Source organism: Benincasa hispida, chromosome 3 (assembly GCF_027475165.1).
Source record: "Benincasa hispida cultivar pf3 chromosome 3, pf3_genome.v1.1, whole genome shotgun sequence".
Lineage (NCBI taxonomy): Eukaryota > Viridiplantae > Streptophyta > Magnoliopsida > Cucurbitales > Cucurbitaceae > Benincasa > Benincasa hispida.
In genome coordinates this window covers 73169963-73181507 of record NC_143480.1, presented here as the reverse complement: position 1 = coordinate 73181507, position 11545 = coordinate 73169963, and the positions used below count along the sequence as shown (strand labels likewise).

At 37.2% G+C, this 11545-nt stretch overlaps 1 protein-coding gene across 16 annotated transcripts; it reads left to right on the top strand.

Annotated features, from left to right (window-relative positions):
• Positions 1-661: 661 nt before the first annotated feature.
• Positions 662-10180, top strand: LOC120074185 (Tetratricopeptide repeat (TPR)-like superfamily protein). 16 transcript variants are annotated; one of them, XM_039027217.2, is made up of 9 exons: positions 662-3735; positions 4157-4260; positions 4655-4878; positions 5196-5855; positions 6927-7658; positions 7738-7882; positions 7963-8565; positions 8650-9279; positions 9522-10180. In XM_039027217.2, the coding sequence occupies exon 1, from the start codon at positions 1064-1066 to the stop codon at positions 3494-3496; it is 2433 nt and encodes an 810-aa protein (XP_038883145.1). In that variant the 5' UTR covers positions 662-1063; the 3' UTR covers positions 3497-3735; positions 4157-4260; positions 4655-4878; positions 5196-5855; positions 6927-7658; positions 7738-7882; positions 7963-8565; positions 8650-9279; positions 9522-10180. The 16 variants fall into 16 exon arrangements, with proteins under 16 accessions (XP_038883145.1, XP_038883155.1, XP_038883150.1 ...); XM_039027227.2 differs by having other exon boundaries at positions 694-3735; positions 4823-4878; positions 5725-5855; XM_039027222.2 differs by having other exon boundaries at positions 694-3735; positions 4823-4878.
• The last annotated feature ends 1365 nt before the right edge of the window (positions 10181-11545 follow it).

Sequence of the window (11545 nt, the reverse complement as noted above, 5' to 3'; positions counted from 1 at the left end):
TCCCATAAAAGTTTAAGAAATCGCCCAGTAATTGATAAGTGATCACCTAACTATTTATAAGTGTTTGCTTATTATTGTATATGCGATCGTATATAAATTTTTTAAAGATCATTTATATAGTACTACACGATTGTTTATAAATTACTACACGATCATTATAAATTACGACGCAATCGTTTATATATTACTACGCAATCGTTTATAACTTACTACAGGACCATCTAGTAATTCATGAACGATCGTTTATATTGTAATGAACGATTGTGTATATATTACTATATGATCGTTCATTTAATGTTAAACGACACTTATCATGTAAGCGATCTGGGACAAGAAATATTGTAGAATATCACTTACATTCTCCCTGTTTTTGAATCTGACGATGAAAGCAATCGACGAGGATGGTGGACTGAAACTCTTAAAGAACACTCTGAGAGAACAATGAGAGAAGTTCGTGAGGAGTTCGCCAGAAAGTGAATACTGAGAGTGACCTTCCATTTTGTCTATACCAATGTTATTGGTAGAATATTAGTTGGGAATTAATGTTTTGGTGAAATGTTGATGTTGTATTGAATACATATTGAATGAATAGTTGAGAAATGGTTGAAGAAAGAAGCCAAGACTTTTTAAAATTGAGAGTAATTTTAGAATTTTGTATGGGCAAAAGGTCCGAGTAGAAAAGCTTTTAGGGAGAGGTTAATATAAAAAAGTTTTGGTTTTCGAGTATTTTGTGAAATTTTCCTTCATTGTCCTCTGCCGACCCTCCGGCAGAAAATCGACGACGACGAGCGGCTTCTCCTTCGACCATGAGTGTATTTCTTCTTCGGTGAACACCCCTATCTCAGCACCTCCTTCTGCTCGACGTTTCTGTCATTACCCAAAGCAAGACCCACGGCATCCAGCTGCTGTGGCCGACCTTGCGCGCGACGACGAAAACCTCCGACGGCTTGCAGCAGCTTGACCTCGCGGCAGGATTCTCTGCGACAATTCATCTGTGCGACGGCGACGAGATTCTCGACGGTGGTGCGAACGTCCTTTGCAGCAGTGCCTAGAGAAGGTACTTATGTTCAATATATATTTTCAAACTTCAAACTCTTTCACCAAGTGCTACTTTCACTTCAAGCACCCTGTCTTTCTTCGTTGCATCTGCAACGTTGTGTATTATTCATCGAATCCTGTCTCCAATCAGCTTCTGAGTGAGTTATGTAAAGATGGTCGAGTTGATGAAGCGCGTAAGGTGTTTGATCAAATGCCTTATCGGGACAAGTACACATGGAATATTATGATTTCTGCATATGCCAATTTAGGAGATTTAGTTGAAGCTCGCAAGCTTTTCAATGACACTCCAATTAAAAATTCTATCACTTGGTCATCCCTAGTATCCGGATATTGCAAAAATGGGTGTGAAGTTGAAGGCTTGAGGCTGTTCAGCCAAATGTGGAGTGAAGGGCAGAAGCCAAGTCAATACACATTGGGCAGCGTTTTAAGAGCATGTTCAACTTTGGGTTTGCTTCATAGTGGCAAAATGATTCATTGCTATGTAATAAAGACCCAATTAGAAGCGAATATATTTGTTGCAACTGGTCTTGTTGACATGTATTCGAAGTGTAAATGTCTTCTGGAGGCTGAATACCTCTTCCTATCACTGCCTGATAGGAAAAACTATGTTCAATGGACTGCTATGCTCACTGGATATGCTCAAAATGGCGAGAGTTTGAAGGCAATTCAGTGTTTTAAGGAGATGAGAATACGGGGAATAGAGTCTAACCATTTCACATTTCCCAGCATATTGACAGCATGTACAGCAATTTCAGCTTATGCTTTTGGTCAGCAGGTACATGGATGTATTATTTTGAGTGGTTTTGGTCCTAATGTATATGTTCAAAGTGCATTAGTTGATATGTATGCCAAATGTGGAGACTTGGCTAGTGCAAGAATGATACTAAATATCATGGAAATTGATGATGTTGTGTGCTGGAACTCGATGATTGTTGGGTGTGTGGCACATGGATATCTGGAGGAAGCTCTAGTTTTGTTCCATAAGATGCATAATCGGGATATAAGAATTGATGATTTCACATATCCGTCTGTTTTGAAATCTCTGGCTTCTTGTAAGGACCTGAAAAATGGAGAATCAGTTCATTCTCTGATTATTAAAACTGGTTTTGATGCTTGCAAAACGGTGAGCAATGCGCTTGTTGACATGTATGCTAAACAGGGAAACTTGAGTTGTGCATTAGAGGTTTTCAATAAGATATCAGATAAAGATGTAATATCGTGGACCTCCTTGGTCACGGGATATGTTCACAATGGCTTCCATGAAAAGGCTCTCAAGTTATTTTGTGACATGAGAATTGCAAGGGTTGACCTTGACCAATTTGTAGTTGCCTGTGTTTTTAGTGCATGTGCTGAACTAACAGTTATAGAATTTGGTCGACAGGTTCATGCAAACTTTATCAAGTCTAGTGTTGGTTCATTGTTATCTGCAGAGAACTCTCTCATAACAATGTACGCCAAGTGTGGATGCTTAGAAGATGCAATTAGAGTCTTTGACTCAATGGAAATTCGGAATGTCATATCATGGACTGCCATAATAGTTGGTTATGCACAGAATGGGAGAGGGAAGGACTCTCTTCATTTTTATGAGCAAATGATAAATGATGGCATAAAGCCAGATCCTGTTACTTTTATTGGTTTGTTGTTTGCTTGCAGCCATGCAGGTCTTGTGGAAACTGGCCGATCTTACTTTGAATCAATGGAAAAAGTTTATGGAATAAAGGCAGCTCCTGATCATTATGCTTGTATGATTGATCTACTGGGACGTGCTGGAAAACTCAATGAGGCAGAGGATTTATTGAACCGAATGGAGGTTGAACCCGATGCAACCATATGGAAGTCATTACTTTCTGCATGTAGGGTTCATGGGAACTTAGAACTTGGAGAAAGGGCTGGAAAAAACCTCATTAAATTGGAACCTTCGAATTCTCTGCCATATGTTTTATTGTCCAATATGTTCTCTGTTGCTGGTAGATGGGAAGATGCAGCACATATTCGTAGATCAATGAAAACAATGGGTATTAACAAGGAGCCTGGATATAGTTGGATTGAAATGAAGAGCCAAGTGCATACATTTATTTCTGAAGATAGAAGCCATCCTTTGGCGGCTGAAATATATGCAAAGATTGATGAAATGATGATATTAATAAAGGAAGCTGGACATGTTCCAGATATGAACTTTGCATTACGTGACATGGATGAAGAGGCTAAGGAACGTAGTCTAGTATATCATAGTGAGAAGTTGGCTGTTGCATTTGGACTTCTCACAATCTCGAAAGGAGCACCGATTCGAATTTTTAAGAATCTTAGAGTATGCGGGGACTGCCACTCGGCAATGAAATATATATCTAGCGTTTTTAAGAGGCATATTATTTTGAGAGATTTAAATTGTTTCCATCACTTCATAGAGGGAAAATGTTCTTGTGGAGACTTCTGGTAGGGGAGGGTGTTCAGCCACTTGATTTTTGTTTCTTTGTTGACCCACCTTGGAGAACGAAACAACTAATTCTTGATGCCTCACAGTGTTATTCTATTGGCACAACCCAAGCAAGATAAGATAAGAATGGTTCTCGTTTTAGATGCTTTGCCGATCACGCAGGATTCTTCACCAGGTTTGGCAAGCTGCTCAAGGAGAAGGCCAAAGGCGATATCAAGAAGATCTTATGACAATCTTGAGAGGTCTGTCTTCTATTCCTTTTCTGATCTCTTTTGTTTTATTGTCTCAAGGGAAGCATTTCCTGTCAAGGGAAACAGTTTCTCTTCGTGAATTCTTGGATTATTTGAACTCAAACATGTCAAAACTAATCAACTATATTTTTAGCTTTCTTTTCTGGAATGTGGGTACAACTGTGGTGTAATTCGATTTTAGTTTACCTTTCTCTTCTCTTAAACTTTGCTCAATTCTTTATTTCAGAGAATGAACTTACATTTATACTCTTTCAGAAATGAAATTTTATATGCTCGAATGTTGTGTAATTTGACTATGTTCTTTAGATTGATATGGGTTGGTAGTCATTTTAATACTCGATTTTTTCGAAAAATACTTCGTAAGCCAAATGAAAAACTATAATAATTAATCGCAGTGTTGAAAACTTTGTAGGCATTATTGGTGTCTGATTTTGGGCCAAGGATCACCATTAAGATTGTGGAGAGCTTGTTTGATGAAATATTGGCAGGGAACTTGAATCGGCTAGTGAAATAAAGGTAATGAGTTCACAAAATTTTTCATTACTCTGCGTTCTTAAATAGAAAGGTTTTGCGACACGGAAATGAATTAATAATTACTACATTTATTGTTCATTTAAGCACTAGTGGCACAAGGTAAAAAGTTCACCTGTCTTTTCAATTTTGAGAAATTTCACTTATGAAGATTTTTATATTCACTTTAGTTTTAGTCACAGAAAACTTTTATGTACTGTTTTGATTTTTGAGTCATGGAATTTTTTTTTTAATTTTGAAGGTATAGTTTTGTTATAAATGGGCAATTTGATGAAACAAATGTTTTAGATTCCATCGGTTTTTCGATTCTATATTTCTATATCCGAATAATCTGCAACGCTTGATCAAACTTGAATTACATTGTTCAAAATGATCCTAGGATGCGTTAAAGAAGAATGTTTTGGAGTTGTTGACAGAAGGGGAGCAAATCTATCCTTCAACTTAGATTCCAGTTTGCTTGCTTCATGGTTTATAGTTTGTGCAATCCATCATACTAAACATGATATCTCAAGCACTAGTTCTGATTCTATTTTTATTATGGCATCAGAAAACCAGCTGTGATTATAATAGTTGGTGTTAACAGAGGTGGAAAGATGTCTCTTGGTAAGACCTATTGTTAACATGGTATGTGTTTTCTATTGAGTTCAAACCTTGTTTGTTGTTAAAACATTTTTCTCAGCTGACAATTTTTCCCTGGTTTTGAAGATATTTTATTTGATATACTTTTTCCTTCAATAAATGTGTGTTGCTGAGAAGCGTGCAGTTTCTTATTACTACTCCTATAAGTGAAGTTTATGATTAGGAAGTTCTCATATTACTAAATTATCTACTTCTCTGTCCATTTTCGACATCGGAATATATTTATTTGCACTGTTATTACTCAAATTATCAAGTAATATGTTTATAACTCCGTGTTGCAGGAGAGCTGGCTTTTAGATTGAATTATGAAGGGCGAAGATGAGATGATACTCGTTCTATCCGTATTGAATTGATGTCACTTAAGAAGCTATTATCAACATTATTTTTGTTTAGAGTAGTTCTATACTTGTGAAAAAGAAAGTAGCTCTATTCAAAATATCTGTTCAAAATGATTTTTAATTATATGACCTGAGAGACTCATTTGAGTCCCTATTTTGTAACTTCAGTGGTTTGTTTACCAATTGAGGACTCTGTTTTGTTTTGGCATTCCCTTTTGGGTGATTGAGGGAAAGGGAAAGGAGAGTGGATTTGTTTGCAGTTGGGAGACTCATTTTGTATTACAGAATATTATACATTGTAACATTATGAAACCTAATTCTTTTTCTTCTTTTATGATTTATTTATTTTTACCAAGAATTGGTCTTTATTTTGAATTTATCAGGTTTTGCCAGCCCATTTCAATGAAAGATAATTCCTTATTAAATACAATTACAAGATGGAAATATAATAATTTTCAATCTTGTGTACCAGATATTGATGGCAGCTGGTCATATACTTCGAGTAGCTCTCGTGATCAGTTGGAAATCTGCCAGACTGTGACAGATAGAATTGGATGTGAGATTATTATTTACTTAAAAGAGACAATGCCAAAGCGTCATCAGGTATGAAGTAATTATAGTGCTCTGTTTCTTTTTCTTGGCATTGTAATTTCTGGGGAAGTTTGTATCATATACTCGAGATGCTAACTTACCATCTTGAAGTGTTTCCCTAATAGTGCTATCACAGGCTGTAAAGAGAGGAAAAGTTGGTTCTAACATTGTTTTAATTGATGCATCTGGACATAAGTACATGTCGTTTAGTGTTTTACTAATAGCATTCTTTCCTGCGTCTTCTTAATAGACGGAAATCTAGAATTATTTTTCATAGGTCGGCACACGAATTATAGCTTGATGGAAGAGTTAATAACATGTGACAAAGCTATGGGCAAAATTATGGAAAATTTGTATGGATGACCCAATTTTTAGGTCCAAAATATCAAATGATCCATTTTTAAAAAATAATATCAATTGACCCCCTGCTGACATCATCGCCATACCAAATTACATAAATTGCCGTTACTTCTTCGTCTTCTTACCTTTTTACTGAGAACCTACCAAAACTAAAAACTCTTCATTCAATTTTTTCAAGGCTAACGGCTTTGTATCGCACATAAACTAAAAACTCTTTAAAATCCATCATTTCAGCTTGCAAACGATTCTACAACCGCTGACAAATCGAATCTGATCGGTAAATCTTTCAATCTGTGCCTTAAAATGTCTTACACTGATCGATAATAGGGCTTTGTGGGTTGTTCTGGGTTTAGAAATACACTGATATGGTTTTTTTTTTGGTTTGTTTTTTTGTTTTCAATGTGTTCTGTGGTTGAAGACGAGTAGAAAGAGTTTGTGAGCGAGATAAGTGAGAGTGAAATTGGTAGAGCGATACTAGAGAGAGTGACACTAGAAAGGGTGGGTCGTTCTGGGGTTTAGAAATACTGTGAACCTATGGTGTTTTTGTTTGTTTTTCTAGTTTTCGATGTGTTATGTGGTTGAAGACGAGTAAAAAGAGAGAATGTGAGCGAGATAAGTGAGAGCGAGTCCAGCGAGAGCGAATCCAACGAGATTTAAACAAAATGTTGTTTTACTATTTTTTTTTCTGAAGGAGTTTACTGATTGAATCTTTATTTCATGCAGGAGTGATTTAAGATGGCAACACATTTCAGAATACCCGAAGTCGACCGATTTCCCAGTCAAGTAACAAGCTTGGCCCACATTGCTAATGCAAACAAAATTGTGAAGGAGAAGCTTACGCTAAGACAACTAGACATGTTCAAGAGAACAGTTTTTGGGCGATTTGTAGACGCTGACATGGAGTTTAACAACCCAATTATCCATCACATGTTACTGAGATAAGTGAAAAGGACGAGATCAGACTCAATGTCATTCTCTGTTTGTGGAAAGGTTGTCACTTTTTCGAAGGATGAATTTTTGTTGATGACTGGTTTGTGGCAATCCCCAACACGAGTTGATCAAAACCAACAGTCCTTGTATGAACTTGCTATCAAGTATTTTGGTAATCGAGTGACGAAGGACACCTTACATCTCCATCAACTTGAAGAAAAATACAAGGAGTTGGAGTTTGAAAATGATGATGATGCTATGAAAATCACAGTAGTCTACTATACTGGGGTCGCAATGATGGGGAAAAACAAACAGAAAAATACAGTGAACCTCAAAGGTTTTAAGGACGTTCAAAACTTAGAGTATTACAACAGTCTTGATTGGGATACCATTATTTGGGAGAGGACATTGGATACCCTAAAGATTGCGTTGAATGATAAGAGCAGTCTATACAAGACGAGGGTCAAAGGAAATAAAAATTGCGTTGTGAAGTACTCTTTATGTGGATTTCCACAAGCGTTCTAGGTAAATTTGCTTAACATAATAATCGTGTTGTTTGATTTAACATTACTATTGTTCTTTATATATTTTAAATTTTATTTAGGTATGGACGTACGAGATCTTAGCTTCATCGATAGCTGGGAACATTGCGGAGTGGAGCAAGGTGGCTTTGCCCCACATATTACGATGGTCATGCTCCCACTTAGTGTCCTTCAAAGTACTCGAGAGAGATATTCGAGTCTAACAATGTACGTTTACTCTATTATGCATTATATGTTTATCTGGTTGTTAAATTGACACTAACCAGTTTACTGGGTTGTTAATGCAGATAAAGGTTAAAGAGGGTGTTGTCATGTCAGATGTTGAGAGGGAGTTTCGAGATACCCCAGTGGACAGAAGACCTATATTTGATCTAGGTGCGGATGATGATAGTTCTGAAAGTGGCAATAGGTCGACTAGTGATGGGGGTAGTCCTGAAAGTGAAAGTGATGGTGATGCTCATCGTGGAGATGACAATGATGAAGTTGTCAGGGTGGAGGGAGGGGATGAACCTGAGCATTCTAAGCACGAGGATGTTGAATATGGAGGGGTGGAAGGAGGGACATACACACTTAGTGATGATATGTTCCATGATGTGATGAGGGACGTACGCGATGAGGACGAGTTGAACCAACTTGATGTTTATCTTGTGGACTCCCGTAGAGAGCGACCTGTGGATGAGGAGTGTCCTGAGTGTGCTACCCGCTGCAGGGAGAGAGCCAATCCCGATGATTCTATTTATTTGTACCTGTGGACCATTGACAGCTCACTATTGAGGTTGGATGATCGTATATCGGGTTTAGATAGTCGTGTATAAAGTATGGAGGAAAACATGACGGACATGAAAAAATAATTGTCAGCCATCCTGTCACTGTTGCAGTCTATGTGCAAGGTTTGCATTTACTATCATTTTATGTCTTTATGTATTTAGTTTTTACGTGTTCGTGAACTCATCATTTTACTTTACTAATTGAAGGGTTCCATGGTGAATGAGGAGACGACCAGGTCATCCATCCTATCTCGGGATCCCGATACCAATAATGCGATTGCCTCTAACACTCCCATCCCCCCTCTACAGCTCGATACCACCACTTCACCCACTCCCACCCCTCCTCTACAACCCAATACCACCACGACATCACCAATTGACGTCAAACCTATAAAGGCCGATGTCCCACAAACAGAGGCTGACACTTTTGGGATTGTTACGACCACAGAAGAAGTTACACTGGTGAATAATTTATTGATCAGTAATCTTTGTTTATATTTTTATATTTCTTGATGAGTAATCTATTGTTATTTGTTTATGTAAGAATCTCAAAGAATTAGTTGTAAGGGGAAACCTGTTGATAAATATACACTTTTAGCTCAAGTAAAGAAGAAAAGTGTGGTTAGGCATCCTCTCCCAGGTGTAGCTACGTCACTCTCCAGAGCGATCGTCACATATAACGTAGCACATGATGTTCCATACAATATCCTTACAGAAATGATGGGCTAGATCTCGGATGACAATACGGACAACGAGGTTCGAGGGAACTCCTTTAAACCACTCGCCAAGCAATTCTTCAAGGAATTGATTACCCCGAATTTGTTGGTCGAGTACCATGTAAGTTTCCTAGTCTGGACTTCTTTACATGTTGGCTATCTTGTATTTTTATTGATATAGTAATTTTTTGTGCATACCATAAATACTTTATTTTATTTTATGAAAGAAAAATTTTATACTTGGCCCGACATGTGCATGCACAAATTCACCATCTTGTCAATTGGTGTAACGGTAAATTTTGATATTTTGTTTCTTAACTTCTCATTATATTTCGTTACTTAACTTTTCATTTTATTTGATAGAGTCACCTTAATACTCGTGGCGGGGTATTTAAACGAATAAAGAATAAGACACTTTTGGAGGCTGCCCTAGCATGGGAAGATGAAGACACGTATAAGGACTGCATCACCGGTAAATTGGATGTCAAATGGGCAGATGTGGATTTCGTTTATACGGCGATGAATATCAGTGACCACTGGATGGTCCTTGCAATGGACATTAACAGAGGTTACATATTCGTGTTCGATTCACTTCCGTCATACACACCAATGACAAAGGTGGTGAATTGGCTAGAGTCATTGACGGTCACAGTATCATCCATACTTCACTACTGTGATGTGGATCGTTCAAAGTCAGATCTATCCGCAGCCCGTTGGAAAATCTCGCGACCTATGAACGTCGACATATAACACGGGTCGTTTGATTGTGGCATCTTCGCAATCAAATTTCTATAACACCTGGTGACTGGTGTTGATTTGTTCATAATCACTCTGGAGAAGATGAGTGAATATAGGATGTAGTTAGCGTATCAACTATGGGCAAACACTCCGTATTTTTTTTGTGTATAGAACATGTATTTTTTATTGTATTTTTCATGTACGTAAAAACATTTATTTTTTATGTATGTAAAAAACATTTATTTTTTATGTATAATGGTGCTACTTCTCTTTTCATTGTATAATTGAACATGTATTTTTTATGTAAGTTCAAAGTTCAAAGTTCAATATCATAATTTTATCAAAACATACATAATTGAGCTACTGCTCTTTTCATTGGATCAATGGTATGTAGAACATTATATGGTTCAAGGTTCAAAGTTTAAACATTGAGAGAGTGAGATTTTGAGAGAGGGCGAGACTGAGAGAGCGAGATTGAGAGAGTGAGATTGAGAGAGTATGAAGTTATTATTTTTTGTTACAAGTATGAAGATTGAGAGAGTATGAAGTTATTGTTTTTTGTTACAAGTATGAAGATTGAGAGATTATGAAGTTATAGTTTTTTGTTACAAGTATGAAGATTGAGAGAGTATGAAGTTATTGTTTTTTGTTACAAGTATGAACATTGAGAGAGTATGAAGTTAATGTTTTTTGTTAAAAATATGAAGATTGAGAGAATATGAAGATGGAGAGAGTATGAAGATTGAGAGAGTATGGAGATTGCTATTATAGAAATACTCCAGCTTGTTATTGTTTTATGTTTACAAGATGAAAGTATGAAGTATGAAGTGTTACAAGTATGTTATAAGTATGATGTATGAAAAACTGATTAATGGTATTTATAACAAATGAAATGTTACAAGTTAGTTACAAACTAAACTAGATGAGGGGTGTTTATGTCACGGTCTCTGGCATTTTTTCAGCACGTTGCACGGTTGTAAGCGGTTCGGTACAATTTTGGCGGTTATGCCCATAATTTCCACGACCACATTTCATTTGTCTGCGAAATTCTCCTCTGGATGGTATTCTTCTCACTTTCCGTCGCCCGACTTGTGGCACAAACTTCGGAGGAATGATAATCTTTTCTACATATCCAAGAGGTCTCTTCCATTCAGATATGTGGCTAAGTGGATTTATAGGCTCCACATACGTAGTCATTAGAGAGTCCACTGTATAAAATCGACAGCAAAGACTGTGGATGGGTATATTTCGTTCCTTGGCAACAACAACTGCTACGAACATGGGATACCAAGTGAGTCGAATTCCTTACACGTGCATTCCTTCGTGTGAAGATTGACAATATTGTCCAATGATTATTTCACACGTGTACCCGATAACAATCAATAGGCTCCACCCGATATCGTCTGCCCTTATCGGCCTCACTTACCAATCGGATTTCACAGTAGTCTGAGTGCAATGTCGTTCGAGATGCTCAGTAATTCCTCCGTTCGTAGAACCACGATTGGAGCATTCCTTTAACATGTTCAATCAAGCATACTATGAGCAATAGTCGATACTCTTTAGTTAACTAATTGAAACACTCTGCATTGTTGGATGTCATGTTATCATATCTTCGTTCTATTTGGTAAACTCGTGCCCACCTTTGAAGA

What these genes read in the sequence shown, in the direction of transcription:
- LOC120074185 (XM_039027217.2), top strand. Translation starts at nt 1,064, where the DNA reads ATGTTCAATATATATTTTCAAACTTCAAACTCTTTCACCAAGTGCTAC.